General features: G+C 33.6%; 1 protein-coding gene across 3 annotated transcripts; it reads left to right on the top strand.

Annotated features, from left to right (window-relative positions):
* The first annotated feature begins 437 nt into the window (after positions 1 to 437).
* On the top strand, positions 438 to 23,791 carry LOC106057230 (RNA-binding protein Pasilla-like). Of its 3 annotated transcripts, XM_013214348.2 has the most exons (7): positions 444 to 601; positions 1,319 to 1,628; positions 2,986 to 3,084; positions 14,172 to 14,312; positions 15,498 to 15,664; positions 16,316 to 16,469; positions 18,949 to 23,791. In XM_013214348.2, the coding sequence occupies exons 2-7, from the start codon at positions 1,598 to 1,600 to the stop codon at positions 20,046 to 20,048; spliced, it is 1,692 nt and encodes a 563-aa protein (XP_013069802.2). In that variant the 5' UTR covers positions 444 to 601; positions 1,319 to 1,597; the 3' UTR covers positions 20,049 to 23,791. The 3 variants fall into 3 exon arrangements, with proteins under 3 accessions (XP_013069801.2, XP_013069800.2, XP_013069802.2); XM_013214347.2 differs by lacking the exon at positions 1,319 to 1,628 and having other exon boundaries at positions 438 to 601; positions 15,498 to 15,655; XM_013214346.2 differs by lacking the exon at positions 1,319 to 1,628 and having other exon boundaries at positions 438 to 601.
* Positions 23,792 to 25,973: the final 2,182 nt, after the last annotated feature.

Raw genomic sequence — 25,973 nt, 5'->3', positions numbered from 1 at the left:
CTAGATGAAGTAGGTCAAGACTAAACCAACACCATTTTATAAAACGAAAAAAAAAACAACACGGTGCTGACATCCTTTTTTATTTACTTAATATGGTCAAACACACACTAAATTTTTTAGTGAAGTATAGATATATATGTTGTTTAATAAGACCTGTTTTCAGCTCTCTGGGGGGCGTGGCCATAGTTTATTCACTAGCAACTTTGGTAGCCTAGCATTGTCACGGGAACGAAACTGGTTAGGATAGTGGACGGAATTTTTATAATGTTGAACGGTCCTAGGTTAGAATGCAAGGGCAGTTAAAATTTTTGACATAAATTAAATGAGTATTCTTTAAAAAGCAGTGACTGAGTATGTGCTATTTTTGACCCACTTCTTTTTTTAGTAATCGCACATGGGTGGCATACGTAGTTCTATAGGCTAGTCTCGTGATTGTACCGGCTGTTCGATACCCCACGAGAACTGGGCCCCTGACAAACGGATACGGCTATGAGCTACGACGGAACTAATGGTACTGAAATGGACACTTCTGATTCAAGAAAAAGACCTTTAGACGGAGAAACAGATAATGGGGTCACCAAGAGATCTAACCAGGGTGGAGGTTAGGATCATTTTTCGATTGTTGTTTTGTAGGAACGAAAATAGTGCAACTTGACTTATCAAAGAAAGACAACATGGCGGCTTTACTTAGCGCAGCCGGTAATCGCGTATTTCGATAATCAGTACGTAGCGAGCTCTCTAAGATCAAAGATGCTTATAATAATTTCTGTGCTAATATTTCAATAATTCAGTATTTTGCGGTGATTATATTGTGGTTCTTAGACAAATAGTATCAATTAAAATATTTTCCAATATCATATTGACTTAAAAGTTCGTGTAAGGGCATGCCTACGTAAACATTTAATTTTCGCGTATTCGATATCTCGAAGTCGGAATAGAATTAGATCTAGGTCACCTCATACCAACTTTCATTAAAAATAGGGCTAGTCTAATAAGGATCTAAATTAGTTTATAATGTAATTTTAGCGTCATTTAAACTTTATTGAATAGTAGAAAGCATTGTGAGGATGTTCAGATTTCTCGAGATAAAAATGTCGATTTGTCAGACGGAAGTTATCTAGATTTAGAGAACTGCCTGCGGTCACCTCGGCTGAGCCACGAAGGGCATGCATACTAAGCGGAAAATTATGACGTTGACCGACCTAAATTCCAACTAATTTCACCGTAGAATGTGTCAAACTATTATTTTTACAACTTGATTAGCATTTTGGATAAGTTATTATTCATGCATAATTATTAAGGATCAACATATTTTTAGGTCAGTGAATGATACGAGTGACATCCTCTTCGTTTGGACTCGTTTCTGTGCAACACACCCACTTGCAAGCCTCAGTGGCTGTTGGTGTGATCGGCGATCTTCTGCCCACGTGTCAAAAGCAACTCATCCTGATGTTTTAGCTTTTGCTCTTGGTAACTAGAGCATCATATTACAGTTTTCTTCATAACATTTGCACTGGGTCATCAAGGCAGATTGGGGCTGCCAAAAATAGTTTCTCCAGACAGGATACCTGGGATTTACAGGACACCATACTGCAGAATGAGTGAACTTGAGGCCAGGGTCTTTCAAGGTGATGATGCAATTTTAACATATTTTCCCCTCATGTTCTCTGACAACGTTTTCGCCACCATCATTCATCGCATCAACATTGATCATTGACTCAAAATCATCTGCATTCTTCAGTGGTTTGGAGTAGTTTTTTTTTTTTTTTTAAATTTATATGTAGGCCTAATTTTTCTTTATGTAGATCATCATTATTTTAAGTGACAATATATATAATTCATCTGTCACAAGAGGAATAACATTGCCATTGGTAGATCACTGAATTTGTTCATGCCAGCACATCAGGAAATAGCAACAAAAGGAACACTACTCTACTTAGTTGCAATTCTTCTGACAGCTGTTGACTTTCCCAAGCCCTTTTTTCAGTTAATATATATAGATATAAAAGTCATTATCTGAAACTGAATAGCTTGAAAAAAAAGGCTCTTCACTCAAGAAGTTTGATTTTTGTATTTTTATTTAGACAGGCTGTACCAATGAAATGGTTTTGTGAATACATTGTATTTATGTACTTAGTACTTTAAGACTTAGTTAGTATGTGATTGATACTTGGTTCCTTCTAAGTTGTCATGCTGCTTGAGTTAAATGTGTACACTGCAGTGTAGGACAAATGAAGTGCTATCAGTCCATCATCTGACAAAATTTTGGCTCACAGTCATTTTTCATTGTTGACACTTTGTCACCACATACCATTCTAAGGTCATAACTTACAACTATCATCATTAGTTTTTTGAGTTCGTTTTTACTGCCATTGTAATATTTCAAAAGTCAAAATATGTGCGTATTATGTGTCACATTTACTCCATTATTTTTACCAAGCTTAATTTGTATTTTAAAATACAGTTCTTTTTGTATTGTACTTTTTAAAACTGTTTTATGATTGGGTGGGTTGGGAGGAGAGGAAACCTATATTTTAATGGATAAGTTTTTTTTAAAATCAATTTTATACTAGTATCTCACTTTCTAATATTTAGGGTTTAAAAACACCGTCAAGGCCCCCTGCACTGCATTAAGGATCCTGCTGTTAAAATATATATTTTAAACCCAAAATATGTATTTAAAAAATATTTAAATTTCAAACTTGAGAGCTTTTTATTTTCTCATCATGAAGCAATAATTATGTTCCGTAAATCTCTAGTCAAAATGTTCTCACTTTATTATATATAATCGACATGTTTGCGTGACATTTGAATAAGCAGCTTAGCTACTCTTCTTAGTATTATCTATATAGGCTAAAATATTATTTATTAATAACATTTAGTGAAAAGAAATTTATTTTTCATGAATAGGAATTAAAACAGTACTCAAACCATTTCTAAATTCTTGAAATTTTCAATCATATTTTTTGTTTCCATTTTTTTCAGTCCTTCACTATGGCAACACATCTAGTAGTACATGGCAAACCAATTCAGAAGTAATGCAAGTTACAAGTGAAGGAGATGCCTCAGTATCTGATACGGGCAGTAAGTTTTCTTTTTTTGTATATGAAATATAGAATTATTTTTAGCATGTTTCTTAAGTGTTGTAAATTCTGTGGATTTATGTACCAGTATTGTGTTACAAATATTTGTTAAATTCTTAATAAATTCTTAATAAAACCTTATCTAAAAATTAAACTGTACAATGGTAATTAAATATTAATTATTAATGCTAAATTTAAATAGAAGTATGGAATTAAAAAAAAAAATTGCATTAAGAAGTAAAAAAAAATTTACTTTTATTTTTTAAAAAGTTTTGCAAGTTGAATGACATTATAACCTTGGGTATTAAGTCGTTAATGTCTGTGTATGCATTCCATTTGCTTTTTGCCCATTACTTTTCTCAGTTTGTATTTGTATTATATTTAAGTTAAGATAGTGTTATGTTGTGTGAGACTAAAAAAAATAGTGTTATCAGAGACTTATTAATTCTTTAAATGAGCAAAGCATTGAAAGATATCAAAATTGATTGTGCTGACCTATTTGAACTTTACACACACACAAAGGCTCATATAAAGCGAAGCATACAGATTTTTAGCTAAAAAGTGCATTACATATAAGTATCAGCCAACTGGAAATCTTTGGGCGCATATAGTAAGTTAATTTGTCAAATTAACTGCTTTGAGACAATTTCAGTTGACCAATGTGGTCTAAAAACATGCGCTCATGGAAATCTTAAATTACATATTTTTTGGTTCAATTTTTTTATTAGAGTATGATTGAATGCTTTGGAAAAAGTTTGAATTTTTATTTTGAATTTTATATTTAAAGTTTTTCATATTGAAATGTGGTGTTTACATAGGCGAAATACCACAAGAATTAAGTGTATATAAATGAAAAAGCTAAAACTTGAAAATTGATCTTTTTATCTCTATATCTCAAACAAAGCTGAAATACATGAAGGTTAACATTTTTATTAAACTTCAATACATTGCAAATTGAATAGTTTAATACTTGAATTGACATACACATTTTTTTTTTTATTTTATTGGTGTCTATAAATTATTTTTTCAAATTTTAATGTTTTAAATAAATTAAAAGACAGAAGAGAATTAGAGATCTTTATTTCCGGTGTTCTTTGTGAACCTTGCCCACATACACATAAAGGAAGGCAAATCTTGAACTACTGGTTATTTAAGATTCTTGACGTCATTGCCAAGCTTCACTATATTGAATACACTTTTCTCAAAAGCTTTAGCTAACTTGTCAATTGAACTGTTGAAATGTTTTTTTACGTGTGTATCTTTAAGTATCAGTTACAGATGGTCTGAAGTCTTAACATTTTTTATCAAAGGCAGCTGGCTATGTTTGGAAAATTATTTGTTCTGCTATTATGTACTGGTGCTACTTTGTTTTTCAAATTCCAAATATAATTAAAATAATTTTGTTTTCTTCGACATTTTCATCGCTTTAAAAAATGAAGAGAAAAATTTTATTGAGTGTTTTCAGTTTCTTCTCATGTTGGTCTGTGCTCTGAAAAGTTTTCGAGTTATAACAATCTCACTTCCTTTTTGAAAACATTGCTCAAAGTAATCTATGGTTGACAATGCATCTTCTACTTTCCCTTAGTCTATTGGACTGGTAGGGCACCACTCAAGATTTGTTGACAGTCTTTCTCCATTCCTCTGTCTTTTGCCTTGGTTAGAACCTCTTTCAAAGGCAGTCCCATCCATTCTTATATGTTGACTTCTCATCACATTCTCTTATCTGCCTCTTCTTCTTTCTCCTGGTACTGTAATTGTAATTTGGCCATAGAGTTTTAGTAAGCATTTTTTTACAGTAACTAGCAGGTCATCGTGGGGTCCAATTGTTGTAGTAACCCTGTCTCTAATCTCTTCGTTTGTGATATGTGATCATCTCAATTCTATTGCTAGGATCCTCCTCTCTAGCTCTGCAGTCAGCGCCCAAGACTCGTAAGCATATAAGAATGTGACCATGACCAGGTAGTGCATCAGTCTGACTTTGGTGTCAAGTGCTATGTCTTTGTCTTTCCATATTGTTTTTGAGTTTTTTCAAGTGCTGCAGTGGACTGTGCAATTCAAACTAGTAGTTCAGGTTTGGTTTCCTCATCTGAGACGATACCTCTGAGGTATTTAAAATACTGACACTTGTCAGCTTTTCACCACCAATGCTGATGCCCCCTTTTAAAGCCCTGTTAGTAATTCTTCTTTCTCCAATGCTTGCAGTAACTTTATAGCCGTCAAGAACATTTTCCTTTATCGTTTCAAGGAAGATAATGTAAAGAGTTGGTTAGAGTAGGCATATGGTTATCATTCCTCTTTAAAAAAAGGAGTTAATAATTTTGAGAGGATTATACATAGAAGTTTAAATTCATTACTTTACTGGCACTTTCCTCTAAATACATAGTGGAAAATAGTGTAAACAAAAAATAAATTCTCCATCTAGCTGTTAGATTTTTTCTTCTCTAATTAGTTGTAGATAACAAGAATCAGCCATTGTTACTTTTTTTTAATATTCTTGTTGAGTGTAAGGGGCTCACATTTTATTAGGTGTGTGCATGTTCATGGCCATAATTCCTTATTCTCAATATGCATGTTCCTATTTGTAGATCTGTCACTTCAAAAAAAAAAGTTTTATAATGATGAAAAGGACAAGCAACTTATCTTATATAATACAGACGTTACTTCAAAAAAGAAGATGATTACGTCCTACGCGTCATGCATTTAGTCATGCATATTAACCAATGACTTAAATTCTGCCAAGTCACTGGTTTTCCTGGCTAGCTCAGGCAACCCATTCCATGCTCTAATAGCACTAGGGAAGAAGGAGTATTTGTACAAATTTGTCCTAGCATATGGGACGAGGAATGTGCCTTTATCTTTGTGTCTTTCAGAGTATTTTATTAAATTTTTTTTTTGTATTTGAAGATTATGGTTCAGTGTTTTATGTATGATTGCTACTTTACTTTTGAGCCTTCTGTCCTGAAGGCTTTCTAAATTTAGTGATTTTACTAAAGGTGTTACTCTAGTCAAATGTGAATATTCGTTTGTTATGAATCTCACTGCTCAATTTTGTGTCTGTTCCAGTTTAATGTTTTCTTGAGTTGAGGGGTCCCAAACGGAATGTTTTTCATTTATTATAACACCTAGGTATTTTGCGTTTTTAGTCTGTGTTACTGGTTTGCCATGAATAAGATAAGTGGAATTAATTTGTTTTAGTTTTTTTGTTACTCTTAACAACTGACATTTTTCTGGGTGGAAAGACATGCTCCAGTTTTTAGTCTGTGTTACTGGTTTGCCATGAATAAGATAAGTGGAATTAATTTGTTTTAGTTTTTTTGTTACTCTTAACAACTGACATTTTTCTGGGTGGAAAGACATGCTCCAGTTTGATTCCCATTTCTGTAATTCATCTAATTCTCTTTGTAAAATATCTGTGTCTTGTGTTGTTTTTATTGTTCTATATATTATGCAATCGTCTGCAAATAATCTGACTTTTGTTCCTGAAGTAATGCAATTTGGTAAATCATTTATGTAAATAAAAATAGTAGTGGACCCAAGACTGTTCCTTGAGGTACACCTGAGTTTACTGTTATCTGTGTTGATTTAGAGCCATTTATTATTACAGTTTGTTCTCTCCCTATCAGAAAATCTTTAATCCACTGATGCAGTGGACCATTAATGCCGAAATATTTTAATTTTTTAAGCAAACTATGGTGGTGAACTTTGTCAAAAGCCTTAGAAAAATCTAGTATGATAGCATCTATTTGTTCACTATTATCCACATTTTATTAGGGGAAAAAAAAATTGCTAATATTGAAAGTTATTTTTTTTTAAAGTCCACTTTTATCTATATATATGATAAGTCACAAATTCTTGTAATCTTAACAACTAAAGGTTTCAGTGCTATTTGGGAGCAATTATTATCATTATTATTGGTCATGTACAATTTAGCTAATATTAGTCTACATCTATTCAGAGTTTAGATAATGAATGATCTTATTTTCATTTTGGGCTCTTGAGCATTTAAAGAAAAAAAAAACTTCAACAATTTCTTCTTTTGTGTGTGTTTGTGTGTGGATGGAAAGCTGTTATTTATTTCTCATTGGCTTTAACAAACTACACTTTAGTTTCTCTTTTTTAATTTGATCACTCACATGCTTATATATATCAGTGATGGGAATTTTCCGACAATTGTCGGAATTCCGAAAATTTCTTCTGATCCGATTTTCTAGCAAAAAAATCTGAAATTTTCCCGACATTTAAAAAAAATCCGATTTTTTTTTTTTTTCATTTTTTTTTAATGAAAAAAAAATCGATTTTATTATTTTTCCATTTTCGGAAGAATGCGAAATAAGATTTTTGATTTTTTTTGAACATGCGCACATCCTGTCTTTGACACAGTTAAAGTTCTATTTTTTTTTAAATCTAGTGTTACCGTATAGTATTGTCTTAAAAGTCTAGATCTTGGTCTAGACTAGAATGGTTTGAATTCCTAAAATTTTTGTAAAGTCAGTTCCCATCACTGATATATATATATATATATACATGTGTTTATGTCCATATTATTTCCTTTTCCCTCTTGATAATCCAACTTTTGAATGGCTTTCACTGATGCATGTACACAGCTCTATAACTGACTATTTCCAGCCGTCTTTGTAGATCCTCCATTCCACATTTTTGTGTGTGTTCTTTGTGACATTTTTAGTCAGTGTCATTGATGGTAATTATTTTCTGTCACCTGGAAACCAAAATTAGCAAGAAAGCAATGAACACCAAAAGAGCTATAGATGTTATCTAGTGACAGTAGCTTGTTGAATTGTTTCATATATATTTTGGATGTTCCTTCAGACGTGAAGATTATTACATACTTCATAGCACACATTTCCCAAGACAGCCATTGTGTATTAAAAATGTAAAAACGTTTTTTTAAATAAGAAGAAATGATTGATAATGTGTTTCAAAACATTGAGGTATTTCTATATTGTTGAACTGGAACCATGTTACCTCTAGTATAACAGTACATTTTTTGGTAGTTTTTAATTATAATTAAATGTGGGTTTTTTTTTTAAAAAGAGGAAAACATTTTAAATTTTGGTTAAATTTCTTCCTGGACAGTTTTCAAGCTTAAGGTACAATTAGTTTTGTATAATTTTTTTTCATTCAACACTGATATTTTGATTGATTCTTTATATCCGATAGCATTAACGGTAGGGAAGTACTGCATAAAAGTTGAGATATTAGAGAGCAGGTTTTACTGCAATTTTAGCTTAAACTATGCAGGTCTCAAAACTAAGGCATTTCACTTTGACCAATGTTATATTTAACACAAACACACAGAACACAAAATACAAGGTTGCTGATGAAATGTTTGACCTCAAAAGATAGCTCATTTGAATGCTTGCTGATGTAAAATTTAAAGATTGCATTTTTAAAAAGAAATTTAAATGGAAGACTTTTTTAATTTAAAAGAAAAATACTTTTCAAAGTTAAGATAGCTCCTCTGATGTGACCTAAGCTCCTCTGATGTGACCAAACTTGCATTGTTTAGCTGTGCATCACTGATAGATCTAGTTCTGGATCAGAAATTTTTTCATACTAAATTTCTGACATACATTCTATCTTCAACTGCAATGACTGACTAGATAGATCTAGAACATTCAGCTTCTATTTCAGAATCATGACTGCAATGACTGACTAGATAAATCTAGAACATTCGGCTTCTATTTCAGAATCATGACTGCAGTGACTAGATAAATCTAGAACATTCGGCTTCTATTTCAGAATCATGACTGCAATGACTGACTAGATAGATCTAGAACATTCGGCTTCTATTTCAGAATCATGACTGCAATAGATCTAGAACATTCGGCTTCTATTTCAGAATCATGACTGCAATGACTGACTAGATATATCTAGAACATTCGGCTTCTATTTCAGAATCATGACTGCAATGACTGACTAGATAGATCTAGAACATTTGGCTTCTATTTCAGAATCATGACTGCAATGACTGACTAGATAGATCTAGAACATTTGGCTTCTATTTCAGAATCATGACTGCAATGACTGACTAGATAGATCTAGAACATTTGGCTTCTATTTCAGAATCATGACTGCAATGACTGACTAGATAGATCTAGAACATTCGGCTTCTATTTCAGAATCATGACTGCTATGACCGATGGGTATTATTCTTTTACCTAGGTCTAACTTAATGCTTACATTGCTAGAGAAGTTTACAAATATATGTCTTGTTATTGGACTGGGTAGATTAACAATGATGGGATTTCAATAAAAACCCGAAACAGTCCATAGTTTTCACTGTTGTGTGTTTAGGGGTCTACCAATTGAAAGCATAAAGATCTGTCAAAGTGTTACTGTTTTCTCTGACTCCACTCTACTATTTTGACTGTAATTATCCACGACCTCTACTGCTTACTGTTAAAGCAAGCAGCGTAACTTAAAGTCGTAGTTTCAAAGTTGTCAACGTCTTTATGTAATTGTCCTAGAATCTAAGTCTATTGAATAGTACCGAAAACTAAATGTGTAGAAAAGACTTAAACGAAACCCACAACTCGAGTCATGGGTGTTAGTATGAAATATTGTACCTACATTGTACGATTTTCACTTTCCGAACATCTTGTGTTGAATTTGTAAACTCAAGATAAAGTTGGTGATACCCGTACGTAATAATAATTTTTTTTCTGAATTTTTTTTTGATTAAGTCTAAGAATTTGTTTTATTTAAAGATAACCAGTAGTAGCTTTAGATGCAAGTGTAGGAGTGTGAAGACAAGCTTCATGTGCATCTCTTTTGTTGGGGACTAGAAACTTTTTGCTGTCTCTAGTTTAGCCGTACCGTTGCTTGAATGCTCGGGGTTATCCTGGAAAAAACAAACGATCACTTAATGTCCCCATTTAAATTAGTATGGCATTGAGATCACTTTAGTTTACAATTTGCATTGTAAACATTTCTTATTATTTCACTATTTGAAATGTTATACTTGGCCTTTTATACTGAAATAAATGACAAACCCAAGACGCAGACCTTTGGACGCGCCTATCTTTATATAGTGCACAAAAATTTCCCGAAACAATGTATGTTTTGTAAAGTAGCTATAAGAGGAGGTGTAGGCTTTTTTTTTTTTTTTAATTTTCAAACCTAACTTCTAAAGCAAGTGTATGCATGTTAAGACTTATAATGCCATACAATTAGGCAGATGGATAGGCAAGGGCTTTTAAAGGACACTTAGTGTACAGCCTAACATCCTAACAGGCTTGAGATGTTCAGATCTTGGATTGTTATCTCCGTGGAGACTCGAAGGGAATTAGCGTGGATGTGCAGTTCTGTGATGTATAGTCTCATCTAGTTACATTCCGCGAAACGGGATTGTATGTTTATAAGCTTAGAAAACTGAAGATCATTACTTTTCTGAGGCAGAAGATCGATTTCCCTTAGCGATCTGACGCTAATCTGTTTCTTGTCTAGATCTACCGGTACTATATAGGGCTGTGTTCTTAAGTTTTAATATATTTCAGTTACTTAAAGCAATGAATGTTTTTTTTTGTTTTTTTTTGAAGTCTAACGTTGAAAGTACTAAAATACATATGGCGTCTGCCCCCAGCCCATGCATGTCTATACGGATGTGCCGTTACAAATTGATATCATATAGCTAGTTGCGTTTATCTGCTCTTGGCTTTCACGCGAACTGGATACGAATGTTATGTTTGAATTCCATGCATTTGATGTTTAAGAAGAATGTTCAAAAGTAGCTTGAATTGTATGTTAAACATGTGGCACGAGTAGTAAAGTTGCATTCCACCCAAGTGGCCGACGTAATAATAAAGAAAAAAAATGTCAAGGTAATTATAAAGAGTTGGGGCGTTTTTTTTTTTTTTTTTACCGGGAATCAAACTCGATACCATAAGGCAACCACTGTCAAGTGTTGTTTAAAGAACCAAAAAAAAAAAAAAAAAAAAACCAAAACCCGGCTGCAACTGATACCGTAGTTATTGATCATGCTGTTAGAACTTGTACACGGAGAAGGGGATGTGGGATTAGACGTGTCCTCACTACAAGCCCTACATAGGAAACGTCATGTGTTCGCCGGACTAGATTTTTTTTTTAGGCAGTCGTAACAAACAAAAAATAGACTTCTTTTTCCACAAGGCGCAAACTAGACTGATGTCTCTTTTATACGCCTAGCCCTTGTAAACGTCCAACTTTGGCCACTGTCGTGTATTTTGTACTGGTTCACACACATTCGTTGCATACTATTTTACATTCTATTGAGTACGGTATGCCGAGTTTAATGTTCAAAGCAATACAATTGTTTTTATTTCCACATTTCAACTCGTCATTCTAGTAGTCTGTATATTGGGACGATCACAATGTCCCATTGCTTATTGTAAGCACCATTCATGTGAGATGATCTAGATCTAGTCGTGACCTTACAATTACATAGGCATATACACACTCATGTTGGTTTCTAACCGCCCCGCCCCCCCTCCACCTTTTCTTTCCTTTTTTGTTTTGTTCTCGTGGCCATTTTGTGTTTGTTTAAATCACGTGGATTCCATGGTGCTTCCAAGTTGTTGCTGGGGCATTGTGGGGGAGGTAAACCGACATAAAGGTACCATAAAGAAACTCTTGAGAGGTTTTAAGTAAACGAACCATGATAAAGGCCTGCTACTTTGTGGATCGCGTGTCCTCGCACTAAGACGGCTGTCTTGGCTAATGCTAGAATGCTGAAGTGGCATTGGTCTCTACTTTGCACATCATAATGCATGGAGCAGTCGAGTCTCTGCGGAATTTGCCATGGGCAGGTAATATGCCAATGATAGGATTAGCACGTACATTTCGAGTCTTAAACTTTAAAAAAAATTATATTGGTGCTTGACTCGTGTGGCTTAAATAGCCATATGAAATGGACACACTTTTAGCTCTTATCTTGGTGTGTATTTTATGGACAGGTAAGTGCTAAGCGGCCCGACATTTCTAGACGCATAAGGCGATAGCCATTATCGATTGCCGGTCGTTGGCCTTCCCCTCTTGTGTCGTGCCGTGGCACTACGAAGTGGGCGGATCGATTCTCACTGAATACTGTGTACTGTATTGGGGCATTGAATAGTTAAGTTTAGAATTGATGACTAAACACTTCTTGTGTCTGCTGTCTCTCGGAAATAAATGGACTTGTCATTGAATGGGTTCTATCGCTCTCCTCGCTGTTTAAAAGTACACGCGCATACCACAGTAACAAGTGTTCTTTTCTTTTTTTTTTTTTTTTTTTTAAATACGTCCCTACCTCGTAGCATCAGCTGTTTGTGAATTGACCTACTTTACCTGAGTTCTCGCCCCTCACTTCTCAGCCCCATCTCTAGCCAGCAGATGATACAGCTACGGCTTACATCACTGGCTCTGTCTATTTCTAACCACTTTCATCAGAAGAGCAATGGTGTGTAGTGCTCCAGGAGGCACACTTAACTTTAAGCTGTGTAGCTTCACTTGACTGTACTACCGGTACACGCATGCACTGTTACAGCCTATAAACTCAACACCTTTTAGTACAAAGATAAAGGGATAAAACCTACTGCATATTTAAACTTTGAAAAAAACAAAACAAAGTTTTATAGCTGGATTTGAGCAATGTATTATGACTGAATAGCTACCGTATCTCAAAGAACCATTAATATTGTTTTTAAAAATATAAATACGGTGAAAGACTTAAAAACAAATGTTGAGATTTGGGGTTAAAATAAACCTGTTTGCACTGGGAACCTCAATCTTTTCATGCCAACTACCTGATCCTATTCCAATTTAATTTATACATTGTAAATTTTAATTTATAATAATTTCAAAGAAAAAAAATTACAAATTAAGATTTGCAAATTAAACTTAGACTCACTCTTTTCTACACCAAAAAAAAAAATGTCTATTACATATATATTTATATTTAAGTATTAGCCAACAGAAAATCTTAGTGTCCATATTAACAGCATAGTAAGTCACTAGCACAGACCATTACTCATTTTTGAAATGGACTCCTGTAAGGCAATTCCAAGTTACTAAGTAGTCTAAAAACTTGTTGGAAATCTTACATTGCATAGCATGATTGAATGGGCTGGAAGGACAAAAGTATCAGATCAATGATTTTGAACATTTTGATATTGAAATGTGTTTAGATGGCTTCAAGAATTATGTGTAGACAAATGAAATAACACAAACTAAGTTAAGACAGCTAAATAGGATTTGAACTAGTGGTAGGCTTAAGAGTATGCCTATTTTTAATGTACTAACATCATTGAAATATCTACATTTGAGCCATGTTGTAGGGGGAAAAAAAGACAAACTTTCCTTATCCACACAGACAATATATTAGCTTAAATTAAGTGTATGTAAATGATATTTAGTTTGTGAATGTTTGTTAGTTCTTGTAGTCCATAAAGGAAACTGCTAAAGTGTTATAATTGTTTACCATGCTGTATCTTAATAGTTAACACAATCAAGTTGAACACGTCTCTTGTTGCCTGACTTACTTCCTGAGATATACGCTTTTCATCATTGTAGTTCACTTAGTATCATGACTGACATCTAGGACAACATTTAATGTTTTGTAATGCCTCCAATCATTATGACTCAAAAGAACTGTCAACATTGTACTATCCAGCTAGTATCATCATTCCTTTTTCGTCAATTGTATATTTTGTCTGTTTCATCTTAAAAGTATTAAAATACAACTTTGTTGCATATTGGACTAGTTTTCTTGTATATTACACCAATATGAACATGTATTTCTATATTTAAATTGTAAACAAAAGTCAATATTCCTATGATTTTCTATTGTATTTGTTTGTTGACAACAACATGAATACTGTACTACTAGATTATATAAAAAATTTCTTAGATAAATGTCTATAACTTAAAACTGATCCATGTAATTCTTTTCTTAAGATCAAAATCAGTTCTTGAATACATTCTCAATCATGGAAGCATTCCATATGGGTTGCTTTAACTATGTAACAACTGCAGTACAATGGAATGTATGAAAATAACTATACAGATAAAGTGAAAGAATTCAACATTTCATATTTCTTTCTTTCTGTCCAACAGGAGACAATATACATCTCAAGATTCTAGTGCCTAGTGTGGCAGCTGGAGCCATTATTGGGAAAGGAGGTGAAACTATTGCCCAGATTCAGAAGGAGGCAGGAGCACGGGTGAAAATGTCAAAAGCGAATGATTTCTACCCAGGTGAGTAGTTGTAATATCACTTGCCCATTTCATGATATTAACTATCATCCCCACTAGCACAACCTATTAACAAAACGTCTTTTCATTCCCCATGTCTTCTCCATGTTTTCTTTGGCCTTCCTCACCCTTACTTTAGGGCCCAGTTTCTGCAAGCATTTAGTTTGAACTGCTGGGTGAACTTTTCTGCCTCATGTAGTTAACAGTTTAACATCCAACCTTAACTGCTTTGGGTGTTATTTTGATGTCAACTAGAGCTGTCCTTACAGCTTTGTCCATTCACCAGGAAGTCTGTTTGTCTCTCTTGGCACTTGAAGTTTTTTCATATAAGTTAGGCTGCCCAAAGCTTAGTTCTTCAACCTGTTATGGGTAGGCAGTAAGTATCAAGGGGCCATTGGAGTTTATGCTATTAGTATTGAAGATATGAAAAATACATGTACACATCGAACAGTGTTTAGAAAACGTTGTATTATGTGAATGTCAGATTCTTTCTATTCTTGGGGGGAACTCTTTTTAAGTTAGTGCATCATAGAATTAACTACCTTTTTAAATGTGTCCATGATTTTGATAAATTGCTTTGTTAAAAAAGAAATCTAGGGTAACTCTTCATGTTAGTACATCATTGAATTAACAATCATTTTAAATGTATACAGGATTTAAATAATTTAATAATTTAATTTGTTAAAAATGTACATCATCTTTTTCAAAAGTTAAAAAAAAAAATGTCCTTGTAAATCAAAACCATTCATTTTTCATTTTCTCCATAATGAACATACTTGGTCACAGGTTAGGAAGCTTTATTTGAAATCTTTATGAAAAGTTGAACCAGTGTTAGAAACTTACAACATTATGACATCCTCATTTGACACTTGTTACATGATGTGCTGTAACAGTGTGGGCAACCAATGTTCTACTCCCCTGGTGAGAATCCGAGAATCCATCCCCATTAACATATCAAAATAAAGGTTGTTCTCACTTATCTTGACAAGCTTTTCTCTTGGTGATCATATCTTGATTTTTTTTTCTTGGTCTTGGCCACTCCATCAGGTCTGACACCTCGACTTTTTGAGGCCTCTATTGGTTTCTTATATTTTCTTCTATCCAAAGATGAAATGTGAAAGAGTGTCCTGAAAAAAATATTTAGTTACAAGATGTTAGTTTTCTACATTGTACTGTTTCTCTTTCCAGGAACAACAGAGCGTATTTGCTTGATAATGGGTGCTCCAGATGCTGTGAGGCAAGTGAACAATTTTATTATGGAAAAGATAAGAGAGAAGCCTGAGTCCAACCCAACTACGCCAACAAAACCTGATGATGCCAAAAATAATTTTGAGAGGCATCGGCAGGTAATTGAGGTATTTCAGGTTCCATTTTCATCCTCATCTCATTTTCTGAAAGGAGTCTGCCTTCGGTTTGTACGTATAACACTTATGAACATAGGCTTAAGCCTCAGCTTATTATTAAGGTAATGTTTTATTTTTTAATTTCACTCCTCCTTTTTCCCCCCCAACTAATTAACATTGATTCATCTGTACTAAATTGCCACTACAGATGATTGTTACATTGGCTTGTTTTGATGACTACCATGTGGTGGTGTATGATAGTACTAACTAGCCCCCTTCCTGTTAACTACTTATCATAAATGAAAACGTACAAGCTTTTGGCTCCTTTTTTTTTTTTTTTTTTTTTTCCTTTTTTTAAATTGAAATGTTTATATCTGATTTGAATGGATTTATTATTGGGCCTATTTTTAAAACAAGCCTTAGTTGGGAGTACAATACTTTTGGTAAAGGGAATATTGGAAGAATAAAACAACAGACATGGAGGGCAGAAATTCATCATCAGTCATGCTCATGACCATTTTCATCTTCATGGCTTATTATCTGATTTATTAAACAAATGCTGTTAAAATAAGATAATAATGCAACAAAAAAGAGAGATAAATAAATAAATTTATCTTCACTGTAAGCCTGAGTGATGATTTCATGTTCTTGATGCCCTTCTAGGTGAAGATACTGATTCCCAACAGTACAGCTGGAATGATCATTGGCAAAGGTGGAAACTATATAAAACAGATAAAAGAAGAAAGTGGGGCCTATGTACAAATTTCGCAGAAGTCTAAGGAGACCAATCTTCCAGAAAGATGTGTAACTGTAGCAGGTATGTTATGAGAGATATTTTTCAATTTAAAATTTTCTTCTAACCAGCTTTTTGCTGCAAACCTTTATGGTCTTGTTAAGCTTTTAAGGCATTTGTTTTAATCTTATGCTCCAACAGTGGATATCAGTAGTTTGGTTAGTTGGGTTACCTGCAAAATGAAATAAGCTCAGTCTTGTTCTAAGTAACAGTGCTTTCGTATAGCATAGGGGCTTTCTCAAGGGTGAACTGTCACCTGAGCATTCTTTGTTGAACTCTTGGCTCCTCCAGGATACTTTCAGTTCCAAAAGCCCTCTTTAAAGTATTCAAACAGTGCTGACATTAAAGTAAACTTGAGGCAGTTCCACTACCAGTTGACCTTTGTGTTTTGCAATTTGCTAGTTGCAAGAGTGTTGCATCAATACATTTTGATTTCTTTAAGAAAGTATCATCAATTTCAAATAATAATAGCTTGACCCTTTAAACAACATTGTAAATGGGAAAACTTATCAGTTATGTTAAATATGCAAAGCTTTGCTTGCATTCAGATTGAGAAAAACGCACAATATTCTGCTGGAAACATAAAATGTAAAATTACTAGCTCACAAAATCTTGCATAAATAAATGGAATACATGCATTAAGTCTGAATTAAATGACATTACATCCTGTTATTGTACATCCTGTTAATATTTCATTTATTAACTGGGGTGCCACTTCTGAAATTTGTGATTTAAGGGCTTAGATTTTTTAAACAATTCTTAACAAATATACAAAATTAAACTTGTATTAAATATATGTATTTAATACTTATATTAAATTGTTATGTACATAAAGATAACAGAGTCGAAAACCATGTCCCCTTAGTATGGCTTTAATACACTGAATGACTACACAACACACATTTCGTAAACACATTCTTACGAACGAGTTACAAGCACATGTAAACATAAGAACGACAACCGATACAGAATATAATTTTCATAACACTGGTGTACTTCAAAATTATGTTTTCAAAAATATACTTTCTGAATTGTAACGCTATATCTGGCAGATCTTTGTTGCAAACATTGTAGATTCATTGTCTTTCAGTCAAAGTGCACACATTTCTTGGAAATTGATTATACAATTGCAAACTTTTAAAAATCTGGTCAAGTTCTAGAACCCAAAGCATCTACTCTATAGAATTATTTTTGAGTTATTATCAAATCAATAGCCTTCATTCAATATTTCTTGGTCAATTGGCGAATAGCACTATTAATATAATGGAAAAAAAATTAAAGAATGATTTTAAAGTAGGATGCTTCACAGGAATATTGAAAGCATTGCCATTATTAAATGCCACATAAATAAAAATATCTTTTTTATGGGTCAAAGAGAAACAGCTAATCACCTGCTTTGACTTAGGAACTCTTGCAGTTGTTCTAATAGCTAATCACCTGCTTTGACTTAGGAACTCTTGCAGTTGTTCTAATAGCTAATCACCTGCTTTGACTTAGGAACTCTTGCAGTTGTTCTAATAGCTAATCACCTGCTTTGACTTAGGAACTCTTGCAGTTGTTCTAAGTCTCATCAGGCATAACTTCAAGCTAGTTTTATAATTCATAAAGCTTGACATCTGCACCTCAATGGATTACAAAAACCCTCAATAATTTTATTTATATTAGTCGCACCTACAACTTAAGCTTTATCGGGTATAAAGACTCAAATATACTGTATAGATTGTCTAAATTGGTAGTGATTCAAATTAACTTTTTTTAAAAATCACTTTTTAAGAGGTAAATATTTTTTTTTAAAACATTTATTTGATTGATAAGTTTCTCCTTTGTGGTTGAAAATGAAAACAACTTTATTTACTATGAACTCACAGATGGCAGTGAAGTCCAGTCTTGCATTGATCTTGCACTGGTCAGTACAAGAGTAAAAGTGTTCCCTTATTAAACATACATATCAAACAAAAAATTGTTACAACAGTGTATATATTCAATCTGTGTATATGCCAGCTAAACATTGGAATTATTACTCTTCCCTCATTTCTTGTCCAATTTTGAATTTAGAACATTTTATCCAGCACAGGCTAAATGGCAGTGCTTGTAACATTTCAGGTTCATTAAAAGAAACTTTTCTTGAAACAAAAAAAAAGTGGCACCCCTGTTCATATTAGATCTGCACAATTGTCTTATGATTTTTTTTACTTCCAAGAAATAATAAATGTAACACTAATAACTAATTATTTTTCCCGCCTTAAATTGTTTAATGATTCATCTTAACTGTATAGATGTTTTTCTTAATGAGTCTCAGTATTATTAAATAGAATACAATGAGCATGTGGAGTATACGATTGCTAAAAATTAACACTAGATTAGGGTTAAATTTCATTTTTTTTGCCTGCAATGTTAGCTCTTTATGGCACTTTTTGTAAAAAGTAATTAATTTGTGTTTTTATATCCATTCTTAAGAGCAGCACAAGTTGAGTACTAATACTTATTTTTTTTTTGTTCCCAGGTGAACTTGATGCCAATATGAAAGCCATGGATTTGATTCTGCAAAAAATTGTTGAAGATCCTCAAAGCAGTAGTTGTCCAAATATAAGTTATGCTGATTACACAGGGCCAGTAGCATCAGCCAATCCCACAGGATCACCCTTTGCTAACACCCCATATCAAACACGCACCACAGAAATGATGAATAATACTACTGCAGCATATCCTACACAAGGCTTCAATTTCGGTTCCAATGGTAATAATTCATACAATGGAATGGGACTTGCAGGACTTAATATGACCTTAAGTGCTGCTGCTATGGGTCTAGGTGGGCCCATGGCTGCTCAAGCTCTAGAAAATTTAAAAATGACATTGAGAAGTTCTGGCTATACAGAACAAGCAACAGATGAGATCAGTACAGCTATGAACACATTAGCTAACTATGGAATACTAGGAATGGGAATAGGAGGCGTGAATCAAATGGGGGCTAACATGACAGCCTCTAGCTTAGCCAACATGCAAGGAATGCAGATGGCTGGCACGTCCGGAGGCAACACTTCCTTTGGTGCAACTACATCACAAGCCTCAAGCATGTTTGGACCTGTGGGCAGTACCACTACAGGTCAGCAGCAATCCACTAGTCTTTTTGGCAGCTCCTCACCGAGTATGGCAGGAGCCCCAGATAGATATGGCTCCAGCCCCATGCTCGATACCTTTACCCAGACACCTGGATATGCTGCTTCAGCAAGTGCCGTTGCCTACCCTCCTCAGGATAGGTCAACAGGTACTGTCACAGTCAATGTGAACCAGAACTCTTTTGGTCTGGGCACTGGCATGTATAGCCCTACAGATGACAAGACCTCAACTAAACAAGAAATGGAAGTACCTGAAAATATAGTTGGAGCCATCCTTGGTCCTGGTGGAAAAGGTATTGTGGAGATACAGCAGTACACTGGTACTAATATACAGATCTCTAAGAAGGGCGTGTATGCTCCAGGGACACACAATCGTATTGTGTGTATCTCTGGTACAGTCAGCAATATAACAAGGGCACAGTACATGATCCAACAGCGTATCCAGCAGGAGGAGTACAAGAGAGCTAGACAAGCAACTGCTCGATAAGGCTCTACATCACATCTGAGAGTCAAGAAATGATTACTACAAATGTATTCATTTTAACATGAAAAATTTTTCAGAAAAGTGATAATCTAAATTTTTTTTTCTTTATTTACATGTTAAATTATTTTATCCTCGTTTCATTTGAGACACATTTTTTTTTTTCATTTATTTATTTTCTGGTTGGTCATTTTTATTTTGGTCCTTCATTATCCCTTAGTGCAGAGTTCTTTTAATCGTCTTCTAATTCTTGCTGTTAGAATTCAATATTCTGAGTCCTTTTAACATAGACTCTCTTTGTTGGTTTCCTTGTATTGATTAGTTGTATGGATTTTTAAACTAAGACGCATCCTAAATGTTTTGTTTTTCTTATCATTCTCATTCTTACTCATCCACATACATTTTTTTTTTTCGGCTTTATTGAAATCACATCAGTTAGAGCGTTGGTTTTTATATGGTACTGGTCCACTGAAAAAAATATAAGGGCTGTGAATAATTTTATTGTATTATATATATTTTTTAAAAAAACTTAAGTCAAACAGTGCCACAGTGTACTAGTACTAAATTGGAGATCCACTGAGATATTTTTTTTTTTTTTGTTATGTGCTGTGATCAAGTGCTTAGTATTCTGTGGCTGGCCAGTAGTAACTGCCTTCGCTGCTATCAAAAATGTAGATCATAATCACCCTTTTCTCCAAATTAGAACTTGATTATGTAAAAAAAAAAAAGGGCTTGAAAAAGTCCTAACACTATACATTTGTTTGCATGTCTAACGAATAGAAGATAAGGGTGTAATCAAACCTTCCACTGTTTCAAACTTCTAAAGTAACGTTTTGTGATACTACATTCTACATTATTGTAATGATGGAAAGCATTGTGACAAAATTTTGGCTCTGTCTATATTTATTTATTTATTTTTGTTCGTACTATGCATTAGAAATGTGTTATTAGCTAAGCCATACTCTATGTGATGATGTTATCATATCCCATCATTAACTGTCATTCACAATCATCTCACCATCAACTCATCAGTGGATAGCATTTTTTTCCTGTGATGTCTATTACACTGAAAACTCACAAGGTGGCAATATCAGATATATATTTATATCTATCTATATATCTATATATTTATATATAGAGAGACGGCTTGTCAACTTTGGGAAGACAGCCATTAGTTTGATATACAGGAAAAAAGGAATGTGATAAAACATTATTTATGACCATATTAATTTCATACCTAAGCCTGTGTAGGGGCTGAATACACCCATTCTTTTTTTTTTGTTTTGTTTTTAAATTATATTATTTAATTAACGGTTGCATATATAGTCAGTGCAACTCTTATGAAATACTACAACCAAACAAAATCACTTCATGTATGGTCTACACACCATTTTTAGCTCAATAATGTCTTAGCATTGTACAGTTTTGTCACATTGCTTTCCTTTCTCCATATACAGTCATTAACCTACATTCACATTACTAAAACAAAAACATATATCAATATTTAAACAAAGATGTCTTTCTTTTCAAGAGGATGTATGTTGTGCTACAGAGGAGAATGTGTCATGATATACCTGTCTGTACAGATGCTGTTTAGTCTCTATTATTTATCTACTTGTTACCCTGTGTCATTATGTTTTTATTGTAGTCAGTGGTGGCACATTATTATTAGCCAGAAAGGGCTCAGAACTCAATGCTTATCTTAACCTGAAGGTGTATAGAATTGTACAGCCATCTGTGAGTAGTTTGGTGTGCAGGGGTTTGTTATTTTACCGTTGTTATATTCTAGTGGTGGTCTTGTTCACTTTCATTGTTTTTTTTTTTTCTTTTGTTTCTGTTGAACCAGGGAGATGAATGAACCTGATTACACATTTCTCTTAACAGAAAGGACGGGTATTGTTAGGATTATATTCAAACAAATACACCTTTCTTTCATTGACAGTTTTTTTTTTCTTCTTTCTTTTTTTTTTTTTTTTCCATTATATTACCAATCACAAATTAACTCCTATTTCCTAGGGAAAGAAAAATTTCAATTTTTTTTTGTGTAATTTTTTAATTATTAAGAGTATGAAATTTGTGTTCAATTATATTTTGGGGGGGTATTTTCACTTTTTGTTTTTGTTGCACTTCCCTTCCTAAAACATGAACAAGACTTAGAACCTTGAGCTTTGTATAGCTAGTACCATCACCAAGTTTTATTCTCTATTTGTTTTTGACTCCTCATAAATCAACATCAGACATTGTTGTAACTAGCCAACCCATTATTAAATTAAGCCACGAGATCTGGATTTTGTCACAGCCCGAAGTCTTTCCTATGTCATGGTGTACGGGGATATTTGCCATTGGCCATCAGTCCACACTCACATCTACACGAGCATCTTCACTGTTGCCTTGAAACAAACAAAAGTGTCATCTGTCATGAATGTCATACACAAACAGGAGACTCTACTAATGTGATACATTTCGCTTGTGATGCTAAGGTTTTAGAGGGCTGGGTTGTCTTGAAAGAATTGAGTATTAAGAGCCTTTTTGTTAAAAAATTAGTCTTCAAAGACAGTTCTTTCAGATGTGATAAGTAATAGATGTTTGCTTCATTTTGTATTCTACATCTGTCCAATAAACTTGATGTCATTAATTAATCATTTTATATGCATTCAGATGTGTCGCAATTACCCATCAGGTTCCATCCTTGTATGCCAATTTGCAGATCAAAATTCTGAATTGTTGACATGTACATTAATAATGAAGCATTTATTTCAAAACAAAATGTCAGGCTTCTTATTGACTTAGAATAAACATTTCAAGAAAAACTGGTGTGTGTGGAGAGCTTATTTGTATATTAATGTAACTGTATCCATTTTTTTGATGCATCTGGCTGGCCAGGGGCAGATAATCCAGTCACCCCCAAATGTTAGCGTGTGCCTCTGTAATTGCCAGCTTAGCAGACTTGTTGGTGAGGCGTTTCTGTGGTGGGCTAGATTGAGATTCTGGCAATGTTAGCTTATTTAAATTTACAGCTGATCCTATCCCCTCAGCATAATTGATAGCAAGATTATGAAATGTATCCCTGAAACTGGAGAATTTTTTTTTGTTCCAAATGATTTGGGTTATTAGACAATGACTGCATGAGTTCATGCAGGACTCAGTTTAGAACACTTGCACGCTAAGACATTTTCTTTCTAAGCAATAGTTTTGTTTTTTTAAAGTGCAGAATTTTACTAAACATTCGTTTGAAAGGAATGTATATACATGTATATTTATCCAATTTTATTCCCGTAATGAAATGCTAATGTGCCTAGCTATTTCCTCTTTTATTTCTTCAGTCTCTGATAAAGCACATTTGATTGCTTTGTGTAACATGGGAATTACGTCTGTAGCTCTACTTCTATCCAATGATACGATGGGGATAAATCACCTTTGCTAGTGTTGTCAAGTATTTATTTTGTAATTGTTGTCTTTATTTATATCCACATAGCTTCACTTAGTTGTGCATGCTCCATGGTAGACATTAATGTGGCTGAAGACTGATCAGCTCGTGTCAGGTACATTGTATTATGGCCACCACCTTGTTCATGTTCTTTGACTGGCAGAGATGCTTTATTCCCGTATTATTATTATTATACTAATTATTTAATGCTGTAAAGAAAGGTCTGCAACCCACTATAAGGTTGGTGATATAAGGAGGACTGACATCAAGAAGCGAGAATATGCAGTACACACAAAAAAAATAAATAAAAAAGTTTTCTCAATCTTTGGTTTTTTGTTTTGTTTCTTCCATACATCGGTACCATAATCTTATTTAATTATACTGTAGTACACTTTTTTTTTATCTGCCCAAAGTAAAAAATTATATCTTCCTTACATAATAATATACAGAAAAATAAAAAATAAGCTAGGTATATAGCATAGAATTTGTAGAGTTTATTCCTTATTTATGTGACCACTTTTGTCAGTGGAGAGGGAGAGAAGCCAATGTGTCAAGTCACTATTTGTCCTTGACTATGTTGTTTGTTGGAGGCGCTGTGGCTGAGCGTTAGCACTTGCCTTTCAAACTGGGGTCCCAGGTTCAAATCCAGTTGAACACTGGGATTTTTAACTTCGAGATCTTTGGGCGCCTGAGTCCACCCAGCTCTAATGACATTAGTTGGAGAAAGGTTGGTCATTGTGCTTGCCACATGACACCCTCATTAACTGTGGGCCACAGAAACATGACCTTTACATCATCTGCCCTGTATATCACAAGGTCTGAAAGGGGAACTTTTTTTTTTTTTTTTTTTTTACTATTTTCTGTGTTGGCACAGTTAAGAGATATGGAATCAGTTGTTTTTTTTTTTAAAGTAAAGGAGGATTGATTTGAAAAAGACAAGAAGGTATTTCTTTCTAAATAGTTGATTAAACATACACATCATTTTCTCCAGTTATGTGTTAGCTTTTGATAGCACATACAAATATGTGAAAGCATTTTGAGATGCCTTTAATACAAATTTTAAATTAATTTTTTTTCCAAACATGATTGTTTGAGAAAAAACAAATTATACAAATTGTAATGACTAAGCTATTCAGTCTTTTTATTAGATTGATGAAAAAGAATAATTAAACTTGCATTGTGCAGTAGACTTAGATCTTAAAAAGGCAGGAGCAGAAGACAATATGTCAACAGCATATTGTATGCACAAATTTATGCCTCCCCAAAAATTAAATGACCAAAAATATTGAAGGCTGCAACATTTACTCAAAATGAGATGTTTAAATAGCTGAGAGATAAACAGTACAGTTTTAGTGTAGAGACCAGAACTACTTGCTTTAGTTAGTCACCAGTCACAATGATAAAACAAATATGCCCCTGGCTTAATTTGGTTGATAGTGATAGTCTTGAAAGCCTATGCCACCTAGATGCTTGAGATAAGTTACTAGACTAACTTGGGGAGACCATTTTTTTATCTAATCTTAATAAATATGAGATGAACCATAGTTATTCCACCACTGAAAAAGTTCAATAACAATAAAAATACTTTAAATCTGGGTGATTAGAAATATTTTTACCAATTTTGTTTAGCGCAATTTCATGCTTTAAGCTTTCTCAGTACACTATGATTCTACCTGGACCATTTGGAAAGGGGTGGGGGGAGAAAGAAAGGGATATCACTTTTTAAATTTATAAAAAAAACAACATGAATTCAGACTAGTGGGCTAAAGCCTTCTCAAACCAACACAGTAACCCCTCTGCTAGCAAACTTATGAACATGGAAGATATTTCCTATTTAATGTTTGTGTTCACTAAGAGGACAACCTATAAAGGGGATTAATTCAGCTTATATCACTTCAGTCAAGTACAATTTCTTTCCATTGTTTGAGATACCAAACAAATAATAATTACCAATAGTTAAATAACTAATTGGTTAATTTTTTTTTATTGATTCTTGAGTTGTGTAAAAGAAATAATTGTGAAAATTTTCAGTTTTATCCAAGATTGGGTGTGGGAGAAATAAAGTGAACAAACTTTTTACCAGACAGAGTGAGTTGGTAAAAGCTTTGTAAGAAAAATAATGATTATTATATCTAGTAGAAGTTAAAAAAAAATTATTTAGGCTTATTTGTTCTATTAAGTAAAAATGTCAATAATTTATATGACTAATACATTTAATAACTGGTACCTTAAAGTTATTGGTAATACTGCTATTTGATCTCTAGTTCAAAGTAAACCAGTTGTCATAACAATCTTTTGTTTTAATGTTTGGGATGTTCCTTCAAAATTGAAGATTGTTACATCCTATCCCTAACATCTAGTAGGATGGCAGTGGGCAGGGTTTCAACTAAGGACCATTGAGATGACAGTCCAGAGCGATTACCACACAACCAGGCAGCCAGTCTTACTGTACACCAATTCTTTTTAAAAATAGCTTTAAGTACCAGTAAACAATAAAGCCCATA

The sequence above is a fragment of the Biomphalaria glabrata genome, chromosome 3 (assembly GCF_947242115.1).
Source record: "Biomphalaria glabrata chromosome 3, xgBioGlab47.1, whole genome shotgun sequence".
NCBI lineage: Eukaryota > Metazoa > Mollusca > Gastropoda > Planorbidae > Biomphalaria > Biomphalaria glabrata.
The sequence above is the reverse complement of the archived record's forward strand: the minus strand, read 5'-3'. Positions and strand labels throughout refer to the sequence as shown.